Here is a 27,080-nt window from a genome sequence, read left to right on the forward strand (position 1 = left end):
GTCACTGAAAAATATTAATCCAGTGCTTTACATCAACTAAAGAGTGCTGCAAAGGTACCTGATTAGTATCAGGACTACTTGCTGCACAGGATCATGGTTGCAACTGATCAACATTTATTAAACTTCTCCCTTTAGCAGATATGAAGACGTCATGTTTGTTGTGTCTCTTCTGTCTCAATAAGAGATGAACATCATGGTGTAGATAGCCAGAGCCAATGGGATTCTAATAAATTTGGTTCAAAGAAAAAACAGAATATGAACAAAGATTCTGAAGAGCAGGTTTTTTATTACAAAGAGACAATTTTATGTTGGAGCTAAAGTAACAGATTAAAGGAACTAAGACATTCTTAAAGATCAGTAGCGATCAATGAAATATGATCCAAGAAATGTTTATTTTTCTCAGCTTTATAAGTTGCTCCTGTGACTGTATGAAAAAAATTATCAACATCTTTTTATACTTTGATAGTGAAGTTGCTGCCACTATTTGTGCTCAGAAGAAGTATTTTTTATGTTTCAAATGTGATTATGAAATTCACTTGCAAACAAGACTTGCATCTGTTATATTTGCTAATTCCAAAAGATACCTTTTACAGGCTTACAAATCGAATGGGTAGAGTGTCTATTATTAAACAAAACATGTCCTTACATGGAATTTAAGTGTGCTTCAGTGCATGTTTGAGTGTTCTGTAGAACTATTCCTTTTGTGTAGTTTGAATCTTTTATTTTGCATTAGTGGCATAGAAAAAGAAGTAAATGCAGAAAATTTAAAACTGAATGACTGATGCTTAAGTCATTCTCCTCTTTTTGGAATGCAGTTACTTGTAGCTTCCATAGAAGCTACATTCTATAGCCCTAGACCATATTTCAAACAGGTTTCCAAATCAGAAGTTTGTGAAACTAAAGGAATTTGTCACTTTGAAATATGGGAGAGCCCCTCCCCTACTGTATAACTCTGTACATCTCCTTTTCTCTCTAACTTGGCATGTTGACAAGAATGAGAATAAACTGAAGCTATAGCTGTAGGTAGACTATTATTAACTACCCATTTCTTACAAGAAGGTTGACTTGATTGATAAAATAAAGGTAGCCAGCAAGAGTATCCCTGAGCTGTGTTGGACTGTGCAGTATAGATGCCTCATTTCACTTGGCATTGTGCTGACTTGTATGTCATTGTTCCTTTGTCATTGTCTGTCTTGTAGAAATGGCACAAAAATTCCATATGACATAAATAATATTTGAAACATTTCCTATTTTATAAGCAGTAGAGGATGGTATCTTTCAAAATCACAGAATCATAGAAATTAGAAATGGAAAAGGTCATCCAGTCAACTTGGCTCACACTGTAAAATCCATCCATACAATGCATGTCCTTGGTCTGATCCTATTTTAAGTACTTAATGTAATGTGGCTTTTGTCACTTCCCATTGGAAACTGGCTTTAGTTACACCTTACTGTGAGGAAGCTTTTCTTGGTAATTCTAATGTTTTCATTCCCCAGTATGCTGCATTAATCAAATAAATACAGTGTACATATAAATTAATTTTATATATATTCAGTATGCATATAAATTGCTTTACTACAGAAATATTTTGTAATATTTATGTATTTCACAGAAAAGGCAAGAAAAACTCCAATCTGACATGCATGAAATCATGTTTTCTTTATAAGGAGTCTTTCTTTGAATTAATTTTAAATATTCTAAGGAAATTTTTTGAATACAGGAACTGGAGGCAGAAAGAATCAAACTGATGGAACAAGTGACATCTAACAAGAGGAAAATGCAGGAGCTTGAAGATAATCTACTCTGCCGTCTAACCAGTATGGAAGGATCATTGGTTGAAGATGAGTCTCTAATAGAAGTCCTAAAGATCACTAAAACAACAGCAGAAGAGGTGAATTTATAATGCACTGTAATTGTAATTTATATATTATATGTAGACAGATTTTTGTTCTTGTTTGGTATTTTTTGTTTTGGTTTGGTTTTGGTTTGTTTTGGTTTGGTTTTGGGGTTTTTTTGTTTGTTTTGGACTGGGTTTTTTTGTTTTGTTTATTTTTTTTCGTTAAGAGACACTATATAACATCTGACTTCTTAACAAATAAGTAGTGGAAGCACTGCAATTTTTCTACATAAAATGTTACAAAATTAAACTGTTACTTGGATACTGTTTTATATTCCAGGCATATTTTGCAGGTGTAAGTTCGAATCAATTCCCATTGTGCTAAGTGTTGTAACAAAAGAAGACACAATGTCTTTGTTGAAACACTGACAGAGGGAAGCAAAGCTCAGCTGAAAATACTAGTATGGTTTTAATCAAAACCTTTTCTTTTTGCCTGTGCAGTATAAACTACAAGTGACACAACTTAATCTTCATGGTCTTTTTCATTAATTTTAAGGTCAGTGAAAAAATAAGCATAGCGATGCAAACCGAGGTGAAAATCAATACTGCACGTGAAGAGTATCGTCCTGTTGCAGGTCGTGGTAGCATCCTTTATTTCCTAATTGTGGAAATGAGCTCAGTTAATGTCATGTACCAAACATCCTTACGGCAGTTCCTCGGCATTTTTGACCTATCAGTGGAAAGATCTCGGAAATCTCAGATCACAGCAAAAAGGGTAATATATATAATCGAGCATCTCACCTATGAAGTCTTCAAGTACACAGTTCGAGGGCTGTATGAAAATCACAGATTCCTGTTTACATTGCTTCTGGCACTGACGATTGACTTGCAGGCCAAAAAAATTTCACACGCTGAGTTTGAGACATTGATAAAAGGTAATTTCTCTAAAAATGTTCTTGTTCACACATGCCTGCTAATGATAGTGCTTACCTTAACAATATATCTCATGGATCTACTGGGTTTTAACTGGTGAATGAAAGCATATATAGCCTAAGAGGGAATTAAGAGTCAAAGTTTCCAAAACAAGAGCAATATAGATAATTTGTTATAAAAATAATGCTTAGATGAGGATTATTGTAATTTCTTTACACAGCAAAACAGGAAAAAAAAAGTCCATTACTTTGTGAGAGAATCTATTGTCTCTTTTTCATCTACCTCTTTTTCAAGTTATCACATACCAATGTCTGAGATTATAGACAAAAAGCAAAAGCTCTCTTGATGGGTGATGAGCAACCACGTGAATCCATGAGGACTCTGTACCATGGTTATGTATCAGTATAAAAAAGGGGAAGTCTGTTAAATGTTGTAAAACACTTATATTGTATTACATTGTACCACCACTGTATGTCAGTACAGTGTAGACACAATGAAAAAGAAAAATTTTAGTAAGGTTTATAAAATTGAATGGGGGTTGACCCCATGGTCTCCAAGATATGATAAGTGCAATCTGGTACAAAGATAAGTGCAGTCAGGTACTTGGCATCTGAATATTTCAGTTTGTTTGGCAAAAACTGATTTACTGTTCAGCTGTGGCTCAGCTGTGTTGGAGGTGCAAATGGGCACGATGATGAGTGGTGGTTGAGCTAAAAGGCTGTTGAAGTTGCACAGCCCTGGAAATGAATGCATTATGTGCTTTCTTATTCTTTAGTCTCAGGGAAGGGAGACTCTGCTAACCATAGGTCCTTTCTACATCTGGTCTGAAGACTTGGGTTTGAGTATCGTTTTAGGTAGTCAAGTTTTATTCCAACTCTACAGATGCAGAGGGAGCAGCACAAAAATTACTGGGATATCAGCTTTGGGAGGAACTGAGGCCAGTTCTCCAATGGGTCTCTGTTAAATGATTCTTCCATGCAAAATCTAGGCCTCTAAGTCCTGATTTACATGGATTTGTACTCCATAAATTATATAAATAAGTATTTTTTATTACTTGTCATTTTTTCTGTTTAACAATGTTTTCCTCTACAATATGTTTCACTTTGCAGGAGGTGCCAGTTTGGATATGAATTCTGTGGAACCAAAACCAAAAAAGTGGATCCTTGACATAACATGGCTCAATCTTGTACAGTTATCTAATTTGTACCCTTTCAATCAACTTCTGGTGCAAATTGTTAAGAATGAGAAGTCTTGGAAAGCTTGGTTTGATGAAGAAGCACCTGAAAAAGCTGTTATTCCTGATGGCTATGACAACTTACTGGATCAATTCCGTAAGCTGCTCCTTGTCCGTAGCTGGTGCCCGGATCATACTGTTGCCCAAGTAAGATATGCTTTTGTACAATAGTTATGCCATGTGGCATCTCCTGTAGAACTGCTAGTTCCAAACTTACATTCTCTGAATTGTTGTTATCATAGTATTTGTTGCTGAGTGAGCTATTTTGAAAAATCAGATATTGAAGTCCTTGTAATAAATACGTGTGAAAATACTAATTTATTTAATTGCAATGAATTGGAAAACAGAACATGAAATAAATTGTGTTGGAGCTGTAAGAATACCATTGTTTTTGTGTGGCTCTTCTAAAGTCAAGTCATGAAACCTGTAAAGCAGTTGCATTCATCTGGTGAATCAAGAGATACATCCCTGGGGTTTTTTTCACAGAAGAAGTGGAAAGAGAACAGTTCACTTTTATGACAGGTGCACTAAAATAGCGGATAAAATGTTTACTTCCTGTCCATATGGAGGAAGTAATAATTAAGATGGTCTCATGGCAAATATCATAAAAGAAACTGCAATAAATTAGCAGTTTCTCCACAGTCTGTGATGTTTGGAGTTTTCTTCTCTATGAAGGTATAAAAGAGATCTATAAGCCTATGAGTATCCTCTTTTTACTTTTTTTGGTTTTTTTTTTGTCTTTATACTGTAAAGTAATACTTTTCCTTTCGTGCATATCTCAACTTTACATGTTGCATGCTGTGATAGCATCCACATTGTTTTTAGGGGACATCATTTTTTCATGGACCTCTTTTTCAACAAGACTCCTTCCATCCTTTTTCCTTTTCTATTCTGCAGCTGGTAAGCAGTAGAGAAGTATGGGATCTCCATCTGCCACAATTTAAACAGAGCAAAATAATAAAGCTGTACTGCTTATTTATCTTACTGTCTTGCCCAACCATCTTTGAGAAATACTGTCTCTGAACAATGGTTGCAAAAAATGTCATTATTTTATTTTTTGAGGAAAGAGGGAATGTTTTTGTTGCTATCTCCTTTATCTCTTTTTTCCCTTCTGTGTTTCCCCAAGTATTATAAATTTTACCTGCCTCTGCTAGGACAGAAGTTACACTTAATAGTGGATGACTAAGTTATTCTTTTTCTGCAATTGATGTCTTCCTCAGTCCACCTTGTTCCTTGGTGTTTTCTCTCCATCATACATGCCTCTGAATCTGTGCTACTCATTCCATAGTTAGGAAATCACATCAGTCAAAAAAAAATTTCATACTCCAGGGTAGCTTTAGAAGTTCTTTTAGAAAATGCCTTAGAAAAGAAGAAAATAGAGGCATAGGGAAATTTTGACCTTTAAGGATAAAGTCTGAGCTGTGTTTGTGTTTTGTAGAAAGAGATATTCAGTGTAAGAGACTTGAACTGGATAACCACTGGACAGGAGAATTTGTTTGAAGTTCCAACAAATATATGGCAGATAGTAACTGGGTCAGATGAGAGATCTGTCTAATCCACTATGCTGTAGAGACAGTGTCAGCAATACATGCTTAGAGGAGCTAAGAATGAAACTGGTATAGAGAAACGCTTTTGTTTGGCTACCCACTGAGTTTTAGCAGTCAGTAATTTAGGAGCAATATCTGGACTGTTCCTCAGTGCCAACAGTGGATCTATTCTGCATAGATTTTTCTTGTTCTTTAGAAAAAAAAGCATTTAGCATCCTCTAGCAACAATATTCACAGGATGGCTGGTGTGTGAGCAGAATTCTTTCTTTTCTTTCTTTGAAGTTTGCTATCTGAGAATTTCAGTGGTTGCCTCCTGTGGACTGTAACTTCTGTTACAGCAAAGTTGAAAATGAAAGTTTAGAAAGTCATTGCCTTCCAATGTAGGTATTGGTAAATTCGACATCAGTTATTAATGCTAAATTTAAAAAAGTAAAGGTATATATATTTCTGGTACCTAGTTTTTTTTCTTTTTCAGGCTCGACACTACATTGCAGAATCTCTTGGAGGAAAATATGCAGAAGGATTTATTCTTGAAATGGAAGCAATGTGGACAGAAAGTGACTGTCAAACACCTTTGACATGCCTTTTATCAGTGGGATCTGACCCCACTGAAAGTATAGAACGTCTTGCAAAATCAAAGGTATCCTCTAAACTGAGTTGTCTGAAGCTGATAAAGACAATTTTAACTGTCCTTTGCACTAGAAATATTTCCACATTTTATAGAAGTTCAAATGATGATGTTTGTATTCATACTAGTGTTCAAGGAAAGTTGCCAAAATGCAATTACTAGGAAATGGAAATATTACAGTCTTGCTTTTTGCAGTTGTTTGATTCCAGTGAGTCCTCCATCTTTATCCAGTCCACTACTTAGGAAGAGTACTGAGCTGTGAAAACAAAACAATATTTGTGGTTTACATTGTGTTGCATTCATTGTAGGAGCTGAGAGCAAGAACAATCACAGAAAGATACAGAAAAAAATCATAAATATGGTGACAAGAGAAATTAACTTGAAGACCCTACCATTCAATCTGTTCACTTGATGGAGACAGTTAACATTTCTTACAGCACAGCATCACTTTAAGGCACTCTGTGCTTTGTTTTATGGTTCACAGCATAGATGAATGTAAAATTTTCCCAAGAACAAGTTATTTACAGTAGATTTCCATAAATTTTCCTCATTGTTAGAATGCATCTTCATTTAATGGTGCAGGATTTTGGTATACACTAAGTAAGACATACTTGCAGAAGTGGGGAACACCCATAAATCTCTTCAGCTTATTAATTAGAATTTGTAGATGCTTGTTCCCTCTGAAAATCAGGACTCTTATTTGTCTGTCTGTGTTGAAGACAGCTTAAGTTATGTTCTAACTCTCATTTAAGTGTTTAGATTTAGGAATCTTTATTCTGAAGCTGTTAATCTCATCCCCCAGAACTGTGCAGACAGACAGCCACAAATACACAAATATAGGGAGGGACAAAACCAGCAGTTGGGTGAGCAGGATTTTTAGGCTTATTGAAAGCAATGCATTGCAAAAATGCATCACAAAAAATTCTATTTTCAAAACCATTTTGACTTTGTAGAATATTTGAAATTAACTACAAGAATATTTATAGACTAGAAATGGCAAATTTTTTTTAGTCGTTTTTCAATTCCAAGTAAACACATTAGATGACCATGTTTGGATTCCTGTTTTCACGGCATATGGTATGAATACAAATGGAGTGTCACCTTTGTGATGATGTTTTCATTTACCTATCTGGTTCTTCAACATATGTATCCTGTGAAATGGACTTCTAGATGGGTACTCCAGTAGGAGTTAGTTTCTGTAACAAATAAAGAGAAAGACCAAGTCAGTTGAAAGCAATTCAGAGCATACGACTGGAACTTAACTCTGACTTGCATTGAGAAGTTGAGTATTTTTATCCCATTGGCCATGCAAGGGGACGGCGAACACTAATCTCCTAACAAGTCAGCCAGTCACTTATAGCCACCATTGCAAGGAGTGGAATAGAATGCTTTCACACTCTGTCAAATCTTAAGCAAGACCTTAGCCTGTCTGGGGAAGTGCTGGTAGGTAGAAGGTGCTCTGTGATTGTGACTGTTGAAATACAGAAGTTTTTGCTGTCAATCTGAAAGTGTATTGTAGTGGACAGTCTTAATAAGTTTTCATGATTTAAGGAAATGTGCATAGAATAAATAGAAAGTGAGGTTGAAAAAGAGCTAAAGGAATTGCCTTATTTATTCACACATGGTTTATGAGCAAGGCAACATCAGCTAAGCTGTCATAACCTGACGTTCAACTATAATGTCAACTGTAAATGTAAAATCAACCACAATGTTTAGCTGTAAAGTTCTTGCCTCATCTCTTGAAATAAAGATCTAACCCCATAGCATATAGAAACCATTCAAGTTTACAAAAGCCATCCAAATTCTGCAAATCAAACTACAGATACAGATATTTTTAAAAATAAAAATATATATTAAGATTGTGGAACTTGAGGAGCACTTCAGTAGTTTTCTAGGTTTGAAAAATATATCTAGAAATAATTTACAGTTTACAGAAACATTTGCAAGAGGGCTTTGGGTTTACTTTGCTAGTCTGTCAACAATGTGTACTTAGTTCCTGTCTTTCTTTGGGCTTTCTCTGCTTTTTTCCACGCTAAATCTTTAACATGGGTTAGCTGTACTAAGGATGTGAACTTGGTATATATGCGATTCTATACCTCCAAAGTATCCTATTCACTGGGGGGCTGTTGTTGTTTGGTGTTTTAGTTCTTAATGATAAAAATCTTCCAAAATACATGCTGGGCCTACTTTTCAAGGATTTCCTTTTTACAGGCATGATTTGTAGTCTTAAAATTGATTTTCAGTACTGATGTTACCTCTAAGTATAATATTAACAATATAAATCAATTATCTGCAGTTAGAAATGTTCAAATTTGTGTCCAGAATTTACTTTTCACTCTAAAATTTAGTTGTTCAGATGGCCTTCTCCCCAAAAAATGGAAACAGTGTCTGTGACTGCTGAGCTACATAACCTTTTTTATAAACCAAACAAGCTCTATCTTAAAACTAGTTGCATTCCTGTCCCCTTTATTTTCACTTGAAGATGGAGTGAAAATTTAACTTTCTGTAATAAAATTAAGCTTATTGTTCCTAGTACTTTGACTCCATTAAAACCAGGATTTTTTTTTTATTGTAGAGAGAGTTTCTTCTTTTCAGGAATTATGCACAGAACCTTCAAAAGAACTGTCAGGGCCACTGTAGTGACTAATATGCTAGTATTTTCATCTGGATAGCAGTGTATTAAGATGACACAGATGTATTGGTATGACTCACTGTTGAAAGAAACATTCTGTATGCTGACATTTCGATAGAGTTCTTTCAAAAGGAGTAAAATGAGGACAATCCATACTGAAAAATATTTTTTCCTTCTCTTGATGTTTCTATAACCTTTAATGATTGTACATTTGGGAGATAACCTTGCTGAGAAGTGCAAATTATGAGTAGATGCTTTGTTAGGAAATAATGTATCATCTGAATATTTATGCATTCATACAGGAATAGTCACAGTCTTTGATTTACAGGAGTGCTAGCTGTACTCAGATGTATCTTAGAAAAGGTAAAATTTTTTGATCCTCTATCATGAACTCAACTTCACGGGCTGTTTAGCCTTGCTTGTTTTAGCTAGAATATCAAGTTTTACTGACCTGACAATAGGATTTAACTGCTTTCTTATCTTTGGCATTCTCTTCTCCTTTAATCTTGCCAGGATGTGAAGAATCATACACAGCAGCTGTATTTATACTGTTTTGTAAAATCAGGTCAGGGCCCATTCTCTGACCCTAAGGCTAAATGACCCAGCACAGCTTGTGACATACACTTAATCTTCTTCTCCTCCAAAAGTAGGGTAGCCTCATCCACACTGTTTAGGACTGGATGTCTTCCTTCTGTTTTGTTTCACAGTAAGAGAGTCTCAGTAGCAGTAAAGCTCAAGATTAACCTTTGTAGCTCTCAGCCAGCTGAAGACAGGCCCAGATTGATAAGTCTTTATGCATCTCATCACTCACAGCATGAGGGATACTCAGCTGGAGGTCTTGAACATGAAACTGTCCATGAAACAAAGCCTCTTCATCAATTCTTTTGCCCTCAACATGTATACAGAATAACATGCTCACCTTGGTTTGATAATTCTGGTTTTCCCTTGTGGGAGTCAGGCAGCCAGCTGAAGCCAGGGGGCTGCGTACTTAACAAGAGTAGTATGAACAATAAGCAGGAGAGGATCTGCCTGCACTTTACTGACAGACTTGTGTGGTCCTGATTGCCACCCTGTCTTTTTCAGTTCCCCTTGTGATAACTTGTATCATCTTCTGGTTTTCTGAACAACTGGCTTTATTCTCCCATAGCTTCTGGGAAAAAGACTCCATGAAATTCCAAAATTCTTGCGTTTGCATGTATGAGCTTTGTCTTTTCTGAATCTAGATCTGCTAGAGCGAGTAGATCACCAAACTAGAATCCTCTGAATCAGAGACGCCACAGCTGCCATTTAACAATTCAGAATGTTTCCCAAGGAATGATTAAATGTGAACCAATCTTTTCTGTCCTACCTGCTTCATTGATAGTTCTCTTTCAGATGAAAAAAATATATTCAGTCACTGAGAAGACACCAGAATTGCTGGGTTTACTCTGTGCATTAATTATTATCTGAAGCCTTAGTATCTGCCCTTCTCAAGATAATCCACATCACTGTAAATACAATGGTCAGGCAGCTATGTTGCTGTGTTTATGTCTTGCTTTATTTGGAAAAATGAGGAAAAGGAAAGGAAAATGTTTCTGTTGTCTTATCCCATTGACTTTGTTAGATCAGCAAAAAAAATATTATGTCCAGTAGGTGTAGTTTTTTTCCAACAGGTGGAAGATAAAAGGAACTTGAAGTGTTTTACTTTTTTTTTTCTAACTCTGTTTTAATATAATCATTGATAATAATGGTTTGCTTTTTGGCACAATGTTACTGCACATGGACCTACGGAAGCAATACATCATGTGTATAATCATTCTAAGGAACTACATATAAAAGAAAATTTCTTTTTTCGTTCCAGAACATTCCATGTCGTGCCATTTCAATGGGTCAGGGCCAGGAAGTCCATGCAAGACACCTGTTAAATCAGTGCATGCAAGATGGAGGATGGCTCCTTCTACAGAACTGCCACCTTGGCTTGGAATTTCTTAGTGAATTAATGGACACCATCACAACAACAGAATCTATTAGTGAAGATTTCAGAACTTGGATCACTACAGAGGCTCACCCAGAGTTTCCTATTAATCTTTTACAGTCCTCCATAAAATTTACCAATGAACCTCCTCAAGGTAGGAAACCATGCCTTTTTGGAGTCTGGGGGCTTGTTTTTCACCCCTCACCCAAGTCAAAGTATCCCTATGACTTGGACAATCTGTTCGCTGCATTTGAAATCGTCCTTTTAGACTTGTGTTAAGCTGGTTAGGTGGAAGATATCATAAGAGGGACCTGATGTCCGTAACTCATACTCAGGTTGTTTGCCAAAGGCAGATAATGCTTAAGTAGTGCTGCCTGAAAGTATTTGGGAGTAGTCAGACTTATGTATTCCGTGGAAGCATAGATTGTATCAGTACCAACTGCCTAAAGCTGTTCCTGGGATATGAGATGTCAGTGCTCAAATAAACCTCCCCAAGTATCAGTATTTCCACTATGAATTTAGTCTCTCATTTCATCATCTTGGTGCCTGTACACCAGCTGAAGAACCTGCATACAGAATTTTGAGATTTTAATAGGAATCAAATCTAAATAAAATTATCTTAGGTATAACTAAAATCTCATTTTATAAGTAAATATCAAAACAAACTCTTGGATATTCAGTGCTGTATTTCATATTATATTGGGTGTCTTTCTGATTGCCGTATAGTTGCTGAATAGTTATGTTTATATTTCAGTTGTTACTTGTAACATTTAGGATACTATTACTTAATTTTAATTTCTTTCAGACTCCTGAACTGAATTTCGTGTGTTATCTGACTAAAAAAAATGTTATTGAAGTTTGCCTGTTATGACCAGCTGAACAGATAATTGATTCTAAGAGAGTATTTGAAGGCCTAAGTATGATAATGTAAATCAGAATAGCAAATTATGCTTAACAGATGTTGGACTTACGGGTTTCTTACATTTTTTTCTCATCTATTCCATTTTTATATTTATTTTCTAGGTGTGAAAGCTGGCTTAAAACGAACATACTCGGCCCTTACTCAGGATATGCTAGAAGTGAGCAAAATGCCACAGTGGAAACCTTTGCTATATGCTGTAGCATTTCTTCACTCAACTGTTCAGGTTTAAAAATATATTTCTTTTCTTCTCTCATAAAATTATGTTTCATTTGTTAATGAACCTTGTTATTAAATGAAAAACATGTTTAAAGGGAAGTCCCCTGTTGGTAAATTAACACAAATAAAATAAGAAAACAACACACCTCTATTACTGCAACTATTTTAGAACTTAAAATTCTACTCACGTTGGTCTTGTACCTCCAACAGAGATGGTATTTCGGAGGGAAAAAAGGGGAATCAACGAGTGATCAATTAGAGCCTTCTTCTGTTAAAGTCTTGGGGCATGACTGTGTGATGTCTCTCAACTAACTGGTTTTTTACTAATATTTGAAATCATTAAAGCACATTAAAGAAACTTACAGGTTAGTTTGGAAAACCATAATCCTAAATCACTGCATTCACAGTGAAAAGGTCTAAGAGGGTAAGTCCTTTCTACTCTGAAACCTGTAGGAGGAGATGTAACTGGAAGAAGACTTTGGGTCTTGACTTTCAGGAATTTTATTTAAGAAAATGCTTTATAGATTAACCAAAACTTTTCATCATTCTATTGATAGATTTTGCAGTATCCTTAATTTATATATGGAGCCTAGCTAATTTAGGTCTATGGCATCCATGCACTGATACATTGTGGTCCAATGGAAGCCTGTGGTATGCTTTTCTTTGGCCCATTACTTCTTTCTTGGTAAAAATTAAAAATTTTTAATTACCAGATTTTTCCCTAAGACCTGCATACTACCAGCTGAATCTGTAAATGATTCACCAAGAGATAGTTTTTCCAACTGGACATCTGCACCATGCAGAGGCAGCAGTGATATGAATACATTTACTCCAAATATCTACTCCATAGGAGGACGCTAGGCAATGATCATGGCTAATGAGTTTGGACACCCTTTCCTCAAATAGTAGCATATTTCATATATTCTTCTGCATTTAAGTTTTCTTCAGAATTACTATCAATCAGTCTTTTATCTTTATCTATTTTACAGGAAAGGCGAAAGTTTGGTCCACTGGGCTGGAACATTCCTTATGAATTTAATCAGGCAGACTTCACAGCCAGTGTGCAATTCATTCAAAATCATTTGAATGGTGTGGATATTAAACATGGAGTGAACTGGAGCTGTGTTCGCTATATGCTGGGAGAAGTACAGTATGGTGGCCGTGTCACTGATGACTTTGACAAAGCACTGCTGAATACCTATGCAAGAGTGTGGTTTGGAGAGCATATGTTTAGTGAAAAATTTTGTTTCTACAAAGATTATGTTATTCCAAGAGGGAAAACAGTTGAGGACTATCTCCAGTACATAGAGCAATTGCCAGTGATTGATACACCAGAGGTAAAATATTTTAATATATTAAAGGGAGCTTTTGTCAAATAAATAAATTAATCAGGTATATTTTTCAGAACCATGTGTGTATAGGTCGAGATTAGCACACTGATCATTACAGTGGGTATTCAGTGCAGACCAGGAAGAGGTAGATGAGGCCTTCTTCAAAGAATTGGAAGAAGTCTCATATTCACAGGCCCTGGTCCCATCACGGAGGACTTTTAACAACCCTAATTAACTGCTGGAAGAGTGATACAGCAGGGTTCAAGCGCCATAGGAGATATCTTGAGTGCATTCATGACAACTTTCTGGCACAGATAAATGGATTTTACAAAAACAACGAAAAGATGAGAAGGGAAAATGTGGGACCATTGCTGAATGGGGCAGGAGAACTTCTGAGAAATATGGAAGAGGTTAAATGCCTTCTTGACCTTTGTCTTTACCAGTAAAACTGGACTCCAGGAATCCCAGACCCATGAGATGAAAGGTCCAGAGCAAGAACCTTAACCCTGGTGGTAGAGGACCAGACTGGGGAACACTGAAACAAAATGAACATCAGTTGAAACAAAATGAACATCAGTTGAAACAAAATCAACATCAGTTGATGGTACCTGATGGGTAGCACCCATGAGTGCTGAGGCAACTGGGTAATGTCATGTTCAGGTTTTACTGAATACTTTTATGTGGTGATGGTGATTTAAAGAGATTCCTGAAGAATGAGAGATAGCAAATACCAGTCTAATCTTCAAGAAGCAATGAAGAAAGAACTGGGGAACTACAGGCTGGTCAGCCTCACCTCAGTCCCTGGGAAAGTGCTGGAGAAAATCCTCTTGCAAAGCATTTCCAAACATATGAAGGACAGGCACGTGACTGAGAGTAGCCAGCATGGATTTGTGAAGGAGAAATTATGCTTAAACAACCTGTTGGTCTTCTACAAGGAAATGACCCGCTTGGTTGATAAGGGAAGACTTGTGGATATTTTTTAACTCAGCTTTAGTAACTCAGCTTTGACCTTACCCCCAAAAACAACTTCATAGACAAACTGACAATATGTGTGTTAGATAAGTGTCATATGACACATATCTGTCATATGAGGAAAGGCTGAGAGACCAGGAACTCCTTAGCCTGGAGAAGAGGATGCTCAGGTGGGATCTTATCAATGTGTATAAACACCTGTTGAAATGGTGTAAAGATGGAGCCAGAGTCTTTTTGATAATACCCAGTGAAAGGACAAGAGGCAATGGGCATAAGTGAAGCAACAGAAAATTCCATCTGAGAACAAGAGCACACTTTTTTGCAGTGAAGGTGGTCAATCATTGGAAGAGTTTACCCAGAAATGTTGTGGAGTCTCAGTCTTTGTAGGCATCGAAATCCCAAGTGGACACTGTCTGGACATCCTGCTCTAGCTGACCCTGCTTCAGCAGGTACTTTGGATTAGATGACCCTCAGAGATCCCTACGAAACCAAACTATTTTATGGTTTCACAGTTCCATATAGGATTGAGGAGGCATGAAAACTGAGAAATAATGAAAGTAAAAAAGCCCATAAGCAAGTTATAATTTTTACAACGGAAGGATAGAGATTGCTGCTATGAATTGATGGGATAGGCTGCAGGTTCCTGGTTGCAACCACTTTTACATGACTCAACTTGTATACCACAGTGGTCACAGTGATTGGAGGATGGACTACTTTCTGTTCCCTCTAGTACAGACACACATGATGAAGTTAAAATTGAAATAGAAGTGAATTCTCTGGAAAATTGAAACAGAAGTAAATGCTCTGGATTTCTGTCTCGTTTCTATTAAGCTGATAAATGCCATTGGAAATAAGTTATATTAAAATTAAATAGACTGAACTGAACAGAAAAAACTGATTTTCAGTTACTGATAATATCCTGGCTGAGAGAGTGAGAAGTTTCCAAGGTCATAAACTAAGCATGAAAAGTTCTGAATCTCTGAAGGTAGTGAAAGCAGAATGTAAAGGTATTTGTGTGTGCAATGATGCACCTTTTCCAAGTGAGGGTAAAAGCAGACATGATAATGCACCAGTGGGATCCATTTGAGCCCACCTCATGAAGTGGTTCCTATCAGTGTATGAACCTTGGCTCTATGAGATTTCAGGTGCTACTTTCATGGATCTGCTTTTCTAAGCACTTGGGGACCTATCTCACAATGCTGCAATGTGTTTTTAAAGTGTTTTGATGCCTGTAAAAAATCTGTGTGTATGATTTGAGGTAGGGGAATTTTACCTTTGGCTTTTATGTAAATAGGAGCAAGTCTGGGAATGCAAACATCTTTTTATCCTTCACATTTTTACTCCTTAGGAAGCAAGATGTGACTTTCTTCTGTCATTCCAAAATCTGTCAAAACTGCTCATGAAAACTTTTAACCTTTTAATCTCCCAGTCTTCTTCATTTCAGAAAGGATATTGTGCTAGTCTAACCAGTGTATCTTTGTTTCCTCCCCTTTCCAATTTTGGTTAAGAAATGAAAACTGAAGTGGTCTGCTTGCTGTGTCCTTGCTCTTCTGATGAAATTTTGTCCTCTGAGCAGAATGAACACTGACTTCTGATGAGGGCCGTGAAACTCGAGTATTGGGTTTGTGTGGCAAAATTTCAGTAGTGGGGGGCTACAGGGATGGCTTCTATGAGAAGCTGCCAGAAGCTTCCCCCATATCTGACAGAGCCAATGCCAGACGGCTCGAAGATGGACCCGCTGCTGGCCAAGGCTGAGCCCATCAGCAATGGTGGTAGTGCCTCTGGGATAATGTATTTAAGAAGGATAAAAACCTGCACGTGAACATTTAGCCAGAGAGAGGAGTTAGAATATGTGCCAGAAACAACTCTGCAGTCACCAAGATCTGTGAAGAAGGAGGGGCAGGAGGTGTTTCAGGTGCTGGAGCAGAGATTCTCCTGCAGCCCATGGTGCAGACCATGGTGAGGCTGCTGTCCCCCTCCAGCCAATGGATGTCCATGATGGAAGAGAAATCCATCTGCAGCCTATGGAGGAGCCCATGCTGGAGCAGGTGGATGTCTGAAACAGATTGTGATCTTGTGGAAAGTCCATGATGGAACAGGCTCCAGGCAGGACCTGTAGCCCCCTGGAGAGAGCAGTCCACACTGGAGCAGATTTACTGGCAGGACTTGGGACCCAAAGGGTGACCCATGCTGGAACACTCTGTTCCTGAAGGACTGCACCCCCTGGAAGGATCCACCGTGGAGCAGTTCATGAAGAACTTCAGCCCATGGGAAGGACTAACATTGGAGAAGTTCATGGAGGACTGTCTTGTGTGGGAGGCATTCCAAACTGGAGCAGGGGAAGAGTATGAGGAGTCCTCCCCCTGAGAAGGAAGGAGTCCACGACAATGTGTGATGAACTCACCACAACCCTTGTTCCCCATTCCCTATCTCCCTGTGCCACTGTGGAAGGGAGGAGATAAAGGATTTGGGAATGAAATTAAGTCCGTAAAGAAGGGAATGGGGGGGGGGGGGGGAGAAAGGTGTTTTTAGGATTTGGTTTTATTTCTCATAATCCTACTTTGATTTGATTGGTAATAAATTCAGTTAATTTCCCCAAGTTGAGTCTGTTTTGCCTATGACTGTTACTGATGATTGATCTCTCCCAGTCCTTATCTCAGACCATGAACCTTGTGTTATATTGTCTCTGCCCTGTCCAGTTGAGAAGGGGATGATAAAGCATCTTTGGTGGACACCTGGCATCCAGCCAGGGTGAACCCAACTCAGCAACTCCTTGAAAATTACTTTGATTTCAGAGGAGTGTAGAGATTTAGCAATTGGTTTTGAGGATATATAAGGCTAAAAAGGCATGAAAGACAGAATCCAACATCCTCTTTTTAATCTAAATTTCCAGAGATTTTGAATCAAAAATAATAAGATTTGGCTTCTTGATTAATATACAGGACATGCAGAACACTGATCCACCCACTGGTTTCTTTGTTCTTATTTCTTCATACATCACTTGCATAAAATCACATAACCAGAGTTGTCTCCCATGTAACAACCCTGTCTTTGTTAATATTACACCAGTATTTGTTAGCCCTTGAACCAGCACTCCAATTTACATTCACAATAGCAGATATTCTTCACAAAATCTGCTAGAGCAAAACCAAACAAATAAGCCCTTAATGTGCAAGAGCAAAAGCAGAAAAGCGTATCTTCAAATGTGTATTTCCTTCCATATAGAACATGAGTGTAATAAAGTGCATTGGTATTTTCACTTTTTACAGCTCAGTATGAGTAAACTACTCATATTCAGTATAAGTAAACCACTATGTGTAACACATTAAATCCTATCTTGAATCTAATGGCATACTAGTTATACTCACACCTTCTCTCACATGTGGTATTAGGTCTGTACTGTGTTCTTTGTGCTGTTATAAAGATAAGATCCCCAACTGGTCTAAATCAGTGCAGCTTTGCTGGCTTTGGCACCAGTGCAACCACTTATATCCCTGTCTCTGAGTTTCTAGATTTGCAAGTATAACAATATTACGTTGCACTTTTTCTTCTGTTCTCAAAGTATGTAAATACTGGTTTCCAGAAGTGTCTTTTTGTAATGTACCATTTCTAATGTAAAATATGAAAACCTGAAAAATGCGAAAACAGAAGATTGCTTGCTTTTCACGCTCAGTTTGAGGACAAGACTTCCTCATTGTAGGATCAGTGGTTTGAAGTTTCTAAAAGATAGTTACTAGCTGTAATTACATAAGGGCTTGTGAAATAAGTCACAGTACATACAATTCCTCCTGGAGAAGAGTTACAGTTGTCAATCTGACAATTATAGACTTACTGATATTTCAGTGGAAGTTTCTGAGAAAGCTATTATCATTCAGACAAAGGGCAGCTCTGCAGTAATTCTGTGCTAGCTGTATCTGAAATAAAATAATTCAATTTCAGCAGAAGAAGTAAGGAGGGGGAAACTTCAACCAAAACAGTTAAACCATAAAATATCCAAAATATATCACCATCTTTAGGTACTTTATATATGGCACAATGCTACATGCTTATAAGCCTCAGAAACTGAACTGAATGAAACGTTAGAAATGTCAACTGGTTTGATTATTAGGGACATCTACTTGAACTGATACAACAGTAATAGACCTGTAGAGACAAAGAACTAGTGGTAAGGGGTCAGTCTCCACATATGGCATGTTTCCAACAAACTCTAGTCTGAACCACTGGAAAGGAATCTGGAGTACTGCTAGTGCTTCACAGCATGATCAATGTGAAGATAATCAAAAGATTAGTTTAAAAAAACCCCTCCACTGATATGAATTAAAATGCTAATGTATATGCAACCTATGTTAATGTTTCGTGTAATTTGGTCCTCAGTCAGTTAAATGGATGCACTTCCACTGACTTGTTCATGTCTGTTGTTTTATGGAGCTGAAAATTTTCTTCCTTGTTTATCCATTTTCATACATTCTTTCATGTATATACTTTTAGAAGAAAAATCACTTTTTTTCCCCTTATTTTTTACCCTTTTACTTTAAGGTATTTGGACTTCACCGCAATGCTGATATAACTTACCAGACCAATCTGGCTAATGAGACATTAAGGACAATAGTGAGCATCCAGCCCAAAGACAGCAGTAGTGGAGGACGGGAAACCCGAGAAGCAGTGGTGCAGCGTCTTGCTGATGAGATGCTAGAGAAGTTGCCTCCAGATTATAACCCTCATGAGGTATGTGCTACTTTATAATACAGATGTTTTATGCATGCATGTATGTATGTTTATGTTTTACGAGTTTTATTGTGCTTCTTAAATTTAACTGACATGTGTTTTAAAAAGCTCTTAAAATTATGCATTGTGTTTTGTAAGACTGTCTTGGTGTATTATCTAAAATATTCCTACGTCAGAAACATATATTTCCAACACCATAGTCCACTTAGTCACCCTAACTTAGAAGAACCATTAAAGAGTTAGAAAGTTCTTGCCTTCCTTAGTAGCTTACAGAAGGACCTCGGTGCCTCCTTCTGTGGACTGGTGATCCTATGGTGAGTACAGCATTCAATTTACCTGCTTCTATTATACCACCATGATGAAGAATAGATTTTATCACTGACCTTTCATGCCACAGATTTTTTGGAGTTTAAACCATAAGAGAGATATTTGTCCATATTTTCCTGCATTTTTAATTAACACATTCATTAAGTGGAAAAAATCCAGCATAAAGACTTGCATAGGTTTGTAAGCAGGATCTGCTGTCTTGCCAAGTGTTTCATGAACAATGAACAATGTTGAAACCCTCTCATTTCCATGATTTTATTCTTTACAATTTTGTTTTGCACTAATAGTGCTTTTTTTCCCCCTGCTTGCAGTTCAAGCTTGCAGAATGTTCAGTATGCAGTATTGCAACTTATTATGCATGTTTTATTTTCTCCTCTGGCCAACTTAGAATGTCCACTTCGGTAGCAACTAATAATCTTGGTGCCCTGGCAATATTTCCTGTCTTCTGTTCTACTATTCATCTAACATTTAATATGTCTTATATAAATAGCCACATATGTACTGACATAATTCAACTCAGAACTTCTCTTTTCATTCCCCTGTGGCAAGCTACTTATAGTCTGCAACTTTTTTTGGTGAGGTTTCCTTACATCTATGTCCATATTGTTATTTTTCCATCTATCCCTGCTTGTGTCTGTCTTTTTGTCATTATTGAATGATTCTCTAATTTATTTGTAGAATTCGGTTAAGAATGGAGTCCGTTTTCTAGTTTTCTTATTATTGTTTAATAGTAAATATATATTAGAAATAGCAAATAAAATGAAATCTAGTAAGTGTAATAATTATTAATCCTTAATTACTGATTTAATAAATGTAATAATTTCCACCTTAGATCTACACCTATGATATAGACCTTGGATTGTTCTCAGTCTTCTTCCCTTATCCTTCCTATCAGAGTATAGGTTTTTATGGAGCTAGATTCCTCTAGTTTCATTCAGCTCCTTAAATTTATTTTTTTTTCTATTTCCAGTAGCAGTAAAATACTGAATGCCTGGGTAGCACATGTGCTTTTGCCATGTGTAATATGTGTATTGAGCTAATTTTTTTCAATATATATGGTGAATCTTCCAAAGGAGTATTTCTTTATTCCCTAAGCTGACAACTCTTTTCCTCCTGAGGAATTTTTAATACTTAGAAAACATCAATAATACTCACTGTGCTTTATATGGTAACCAGAGGGTAGTCTTAACCTTAGGTCTTACCTCTGGGAAACTTGGACAGTACCTTTTAGTCATGTAAAATACATCCTTGTTTAATTCAAATTTCATTTCAAAATGATTTGAACAAATACTTTTTTCTCTAGCATTTCTTCCATTTAATCTTTGTCTCATTTGCTCTCATTCCTTCTTGGTTATTTACTCGATTATGCTCAAAAACCACACATAGAGCAGACCTCCCCTTTTCAGTCACTTTCTCAAGTGTCTTAGCTTTGGAGATAACCAGTTATGGAGCCAGGGGCTATAGTTAAGGGCAAAGAGTCTGAAAGGTTTATTTTGGACATTCCATTTCACCCTTAACTTATCTCTATTTTACTGCTGTATTTGGGTATAATACATACATTTCCATGTGATTGTATTAAAAAAATCACCACCAATTGTTTTCGTTGTTCTTTTGCTCTCATCATCAAGGAGTATGACAAGCTTTTATCTTTTCTCGTGATCTGCCAATCATACATGCAGGTTTTTATTTTCTTCTAAGCAATCAATTAGAATTTCTTTGCTTCTGTACAGCTTCTCTTACGTCTTCGGTGAGCTTCAATTTGCCTTCTTTTGCCTTCAATTTGCTTGACAACTGTTCTGTTACAATTCAGCTAAGGAGATTTGAGTTTGTACAGAGGATATCCTGTTGGATCTGCTTTTTCCTCCTGTATTTCTTGTAAATGTATTCTAATCTCAGGATATTTGTTTCATTCTCTTATCAGCATGTGTAGATACCACCTCTTTCTGGTGATATCTAGTTTTCTCAGGCTCTGTGCATCTTGATCTGTGAATTACACTTCACTTTGATTAATCATACCACTCTATTTACACACTTTTTCTTCAGTCCACATTACTGATGGACGACACGGTACTTTTCCACAGAAACATCCCAAAATTACACTCTGTTTCTGTAACATGATAGTCATTCCTTTACTCTGACTATCTACAGAACATCCTCTGCTTATTTTCCAGAAGTTTATTATTGCTAGTAATGTGTTCCTCTGTATATCTCTTTGGCTATCTTAGGTGAACTACAACTTCAGATTTTATTTCTGCAGTGTTGTGAGATTTGACATTGTTTCTTCCAGTTCCGGATTCTTCAATATTTCTTTCTTCAGTTTACCTAATGAATTTACCCTTTCTCTCATTCCCTAGATCTTAGAACTTGTTTTGGTCTTTTGTCATAGTTTGAGATACCCCAAAATCCAATTCCCTAGCTCCATCCCCCCTCCCACATCTCAACCAAATGTGAGATGGGTTTTTCCAGACAAAACACAACCAGATTTAGAATGGGGGAAAGGGAATATATTACAATGACTGTACAAATATATATATCATAATACATTATACACACGATCACAACTATCTCTACCATGACATATAGTATTTACAATGGATCAGATCTCTTCTCCCCTCCAAATAAAAGTCCAGGAGGGAAAGAAGGAGAGATCCCTTCCAGTCCCAAAGCAGGAGTCTCTTCTAAGGCAGCAGGTCTCCTCATCTCATGCATGCAGCAGCTGTGGCTGGCTTTCTGCCAGAACTCATGAGGGAGGTATCCAAGCTCCCTCGGCCCCTTGACACAGGCAAAGGGGTCTTCCTCCGTGGACTACGTCACCCCACACAAAGTCGTTCCACCACGGTCATATCACGAGCACAGGGGGCTTCGTGACAGTCTGGTATCTCCAGGAGATTCAAGCTCCTTGCAGGGCCTCTGTGCCCTGCCTCAGTCTGCCACCTTGGCAGCAGTGCAAGGGAGGAGCCAAGGTCACCCCCTCTGCATTCCTCTCCGTCCCAGTCCAGCTTCCCAGGACGCTCTGAGCTTCTCAGCTCTTCTCTCTCTCTCTCTCTGGTACTCCATGTCCAAAACTGCTCTCCAAAATAGGAGTCCATGTCCCTCCTTTCCAAGAGGGATCAAAGGAGTTTGGAGGGGCGTCTGGTATCAGTTCTTACCCCCAGAACTCTGTAACTCTGCTGCTGACTCTCTTTTCCTCGGCTCTCCTTCCAGGAGTTCTTTCTCTGGTGCTGCATGTCTGTTGCTCCGTCTTATCTCTTCTGGCTCTCTGCCACCATTTCTCTGGTCAGTGCCAGCTGCTGCTTTCTCCGACTGCTGCCCACGATGGAGAAAACATCTCCCGGCATAAGTACAGGCACCTAGCCCAGCTTTATGCTGTTCCAGGTCCCTGCAGCTCCCCCAGCCTGGGGCTGGGGGGCCCCAGAGGCCCCGAGGGGCTCAGAGCCCCTTCCTCGTGACTCTACAACATGGCCACTTCTCCTACCAACCAAACTACAACTCTTCTCTTCCATTTGCTTGTGGTATGTTTACATTTCTGCAGGAGCACCCATTGGACAGAACTTCAAAACTTCCAGGGGTTTCCACCCCTTGGGGGTTACCACTTTTCTTAGCCTCTGGGGGGAAAACAAGATCCAAACCACTACAAATGCTTTCTTTGTTGAAGTGGAATTTCTCTCTTCTGCCATTACTGCCCAGTTCCACATCTTTGCTGTTGATAATGTGCCAGGAGTGTGGCCACCTCTACACAATAAGCAAAAAAATCCTTATCAAATGTATTTCTTATCTGAACTGTCATTCCATTAATCTAGAACCTCTTAGAAAGAGTGGAGAGAGCTGAAGTGAGCTGTAAAAAAAGCTAAATTTTTAAATGAAAGTTTACATAAACTAAAAAACACCAAACCAGATATCTAAAATCCCAAAAAGAAAAAAATAATATTATAGTCCCTAACATATAACCAAGAATTTCATTAGTCAGAGCAGAAAATAAGGGAGAATTTAGATATTCTCTGAGGGAAGAAGCAATAGAATTTAGCAGAAGCTATAATATGGCAAATGAAATTATGCTTGCAAGTGAAAGAAGTGAAATGGATTGTGTAATTACTTCCTGTGATGTCTGAAGAAAAAAGGGAATGAGATGAATTCTTTTGTTTGTCAATTTAAGTGAACATTTGGTCATTCAGGACATTATTACATACTAGATCAGTTTAGCAATTCTGAAACAAATAAAACTAATATCCTAAATTGTAAGAGACTGAAGGAATGTGTCAGAAAAAGAGTTTCTATGCATGCCTCATTGAATAAGAGCAGTAAAAAGAGAAACATTCATTAATCCTAGCAGTACTTCTTGGGTTTGCTTTCAGAAGAATATTGTTCTCCAGTAATGTCATGATGTGTTAGTCTTTGAAAATCCAGGTATAGAGATACTATCAGTAGAGAAAAAGGAACAAAAAATCTCTGAAACAAATGAAGGTGATTAAAAGCAAATTCTCTTTGGGCAAAGTGGTAAGTGCCTTTGCTACCTTTGATCAGTTCTTGTGGCTCCCTTTAGAAGGTATGGAGTGAATTTGCTCGGAGCTAAAACCCCAAAAGACCAGGTTAGGGACAGATGGTACTGAAACCAATTATTTGCTGACATTCAGAGCTCTGGATTGTATTTTCTCTTGATACATTGTGGATCCAGAGAAAATTCAGACTGTCACAGAGAGGCCTTCATTTCTCAGTTATTAGCCTTTGGCAATGACTTCGGTATCAACAACTTTCAAAACAGGGCAACAGTTTTATCCCGTGATATATGCTTCCTCTTTTGTTGTGCTCTTGTAATGCTTCTCACCAGTCAAGTAACTTACCCAAAAGACTATAAACAAAATGAGTCACCTTTGCATGCTTTCTCAGACTGCAGTTTGACACAGGTGATGGAAAAGCAAAATAAACTTTCCTCCCGACCTAAAACTGTCCTCATTTTTCTCTAAGTAAGAATTCTGCTTTCATGGCCTTCTTTGCTTCTGGGTCTCGCCTCACAGGTAACAGAGAGATTAGTGGTAAAATGATTAGGTCCAGTCAGTCCACGTGAGTGAAGACAGATGCAAGAATAAATGTCAGCCTGTCACACAGAGAAGTTTACAATGAAAATGATCCTTGCAGCTTGAAAAACAGCTTTCTAGAGAATAGCAAGTAGCAAGGGGCTTTTTCCTTAAATATTTTTTGTAGTATTGATTTTACCATAATGTCCGCTATGGCTGTGACATTAGCAAGTATTGCATGGAAAGAGGAGTTCATTTGAGGACCCCAGGCCTTCATTAGATGTTTAATTGAGGAATTTGCCTTGCTCTAACTCTAGTCTGGGCCTGTCAGCTGAATGCCCATTAGTAGTTGAAGTCCCTTAGATTCCCTGAAGCACACCTTTTGGGTTACTTTAATTTGAAGCTATTTTCTGCATATTTCACTGTTTACATCAGGGAAAGGGTCCTTGGCACCACTTGAAAAGAGCTTTGGCTTGTCCATCTACAGAATGATGGACTTCCCATTTCTGCTGACGAAGAATATAGAAAGTAATTAAGTCTAATTGAAAATAATAGCATTTACTGAAAGTGATAGGCAGTCAGTACTACAGTAACTTGATCAATGGTCATGGCACAAGTTCAACAACTGCTTTTCTGCTGAATGTCCTATAAGTATGTGGTGACCTGAGGACAGCTAAGAAATGTGCATAGAGGAATCTGACACAGTAGAGATATGCACTGAAAATCATGTAGACAAAGCTATTAAGATTATGATTTTAGTAGCTCCTTTCTTAAATCATGTTGTTTATGTTAGATGACAGCTGTATGCATAATAAAAAGGAGATATTGTAAGTGGGCTTTATGGAATTAGAATATTAATCTCAGAAAGGCTATTTTGGTTGATGAGTTTTGTCTTTTGAGTTTTTTTCTGTAAGTCAGTATCTATCTCTTTATGTCATAATAAATAGAACACTGGAAGTAAATCATCTGATTGCTTAAGAAGAATTCTAAAACAAAAGTAGTTAATCATACCTCAGAATTTGTACATAAAATGAATCTTAGCAGCAAGATTTCCAAGAAATGCACTATGTTACACCTAGTAAACCTCACTGTAGATCAGGATTGATTTGTATACAATCAGGATTGATTTGTAGAAAGTGTGTAATCTTTTTTTTTGTTTTGATATCTGTTTATGTTCGATGCTCCAGACTGAGTGCTCTGAACATATCGAGGATGGATTAGCAAATTTCTGTAGGCACATGAAAGTTATACCAGAAGAATGTTTAAACTCTTAGAATTCACTAGTTAAATTGTACAATTAACAGTACAGTAATATTTTAGAATATTTATTTCATCTCCACTTTGTAGATCCATAAATATCAATATTTCAGAAAATAACCCTTTTAACAACATCCTCCATACAATTTTTTCCTCAAATGGGAGAAATTCTTCCTCTAAATGATCCCCAAAAGGATCACATGCTTTGTAGACTAGAAAAAAAAGTGTGTTTCTTATTTAATGGATAAAATGCATGGACTACATTCTGTATAATTCCTTTCTTATTAGTAGCATGCACTAGACCGCTAAGTATTCTGAGAAAAAGAAATCAAATGTTTCTACTTTTTAGCAAGAGGGAGAATTACCAGTTTCTGTGAATTTTTCAGAAAGCAGTTTTCCCTGGATTTTGTATGGAATAAAATCAGAATATTTCATTGTGTGGATTATCCAAAAAGTTTCTTATCTTAGCTCTAGTCTTGTGGCAGCTGATTTTAGTGGTTTTTTCTTTCACAGCAAGAATGCATTAACTCAGTCTGTAAAATGTACTTGTCACACTGCAAAGCATTAGCATAATTGGCTGGCACCTATTTCTTGGACATTCTGTCTGACAAACTCATGGGTCCTTGTGATTAAAATATGATGAATAACCTTGCTGATAGCTGTCTCCCAAGGAGAATAGCATAGAAAGTTGAGAAAGAGTATTTTACTGGGCTTGGAGTTGAAACTTAAGAATTGGAAATTGTCAAAGCATTTACGTATTTACACTAGTGATTATAACTACTCAACTGCTATATGATATTTATCTTGCAGAAATTTACTATTCAGTGTAATAATAAAATCTTTAGTAATGTTTATTATGTGTATATAATGTATGCAATGAGATACACGAGTAGATCTGGAAAAATACGGAGAATATCCAGTGAACTTCTGACCTTGATGGAATAGCACACATTAACCAAATCTTCTTGCTTCTGCTTGGTTGCAGTAGAATTCTGATGACATTCTGTTCTTTGAAAGATCAAACTTTCTAACTCTTATTTCATTTTTTGTTACTAAGCTCAAAATAGGGTCTTAAATTTTTATTTAAGCAAACTGATCCTATGGGTCAGCTCTTTTCTGATAAATTAATGACCACATATATATATATGGGGATGGGATCTTATTTTACTTTGAGATCTTGCCTTGGTTTGAGAGTCCCCTTGCAGAATTTCATCTGCAGAGAGGATGAGCGACAAGGGCAAAGATCAGAGTTCAGGCTGCTTCAATATGTAAAACGATGCATGTGGCTGAGTGGTAGCAAATACACAGAGAAGACCACTGGCTTTCTGAAAGCTAAGTATAATGGAGAAAACCACTTGAAAGTCTAAAAAATCAAGAATTCTGGTACTACATGAGGTATAGGCACCATGATTTTTGCGGGTGCCATTAAACCCTCTCTCATGCATTGTTATATACAGTGATATACATGGAATATACAATGTATGTCTGAAGTACATTCTATATGCACCGTATGCTAAAGCAAGTCAGGGAATGCTACTGCTAGTGTTGCTAC

At 37.3% G+C, this 27,080-nt stretch overlaps 1 protein-coding gene across 6 annotated transcripts in view; it reads left to right on the plus strand.

The window, feature by feature from the left end:
* LOC113947481 (dynein heavy chain 5, axonemal-like) overlaps nt 1-27,080 on the plus strand; it is a 153,602-nt gene that overhangs the window by 110,622 nt on the left and 15,900 nt on the right. For 5 of the 6 annotated variants that reach the window (XM_027644062.1, XM_027644063.1, XM_027644064.1 and 2 more), the window contains 8 exons: nt 1,722-1,892; nt 2,395-2,773; nt 3,881-4,152; nt 6,028-6,192; nt 10,653-10,920; nt 11,790-11,911; nt 12,894-13,241; nt 18,744-18,932. In XM_027644062.1, the coding sequence (XP_027499863.1) occupies nt 1,722-1,892; nt 2,395-2,773; nt 3,881-4,152; nt 6,028-6,192; nt 10,653-10,920; nt 11,790-11,911; nt 12,894-13,241; nt 18,744-18,932 (1,914 nt within the window). Of the gene's footprint in view, nt 1-1,721; nt 1,893-2,178; nt 2,246-2,394; nt 2,774-3,880; nt 4,153-6,027; nt 6,193-10,652; nt 10,921-11,789; nt 11,912-12,893; nt 13,242-18,743; nt 18,933-27,080 lie in introns of those variants that run through there. The other variant, XM_027644067.1, reaches the window with a different exon arrangement.

Source organism: Corapipo altera, unplaced genomic scaffold (assembly GCF_003945725.1).
Source record: "Corapipo altera isolate COAL_440 unplaced genomic scaffold, ASM394572v1 24b, whole genome shotgun sequence".
NCBI classification, from domain to species: Eukaryota; Metazoa; Chordata; class Aves; order Passeriformes; family Pipridae; genus Corapipo; species Corapipo altera.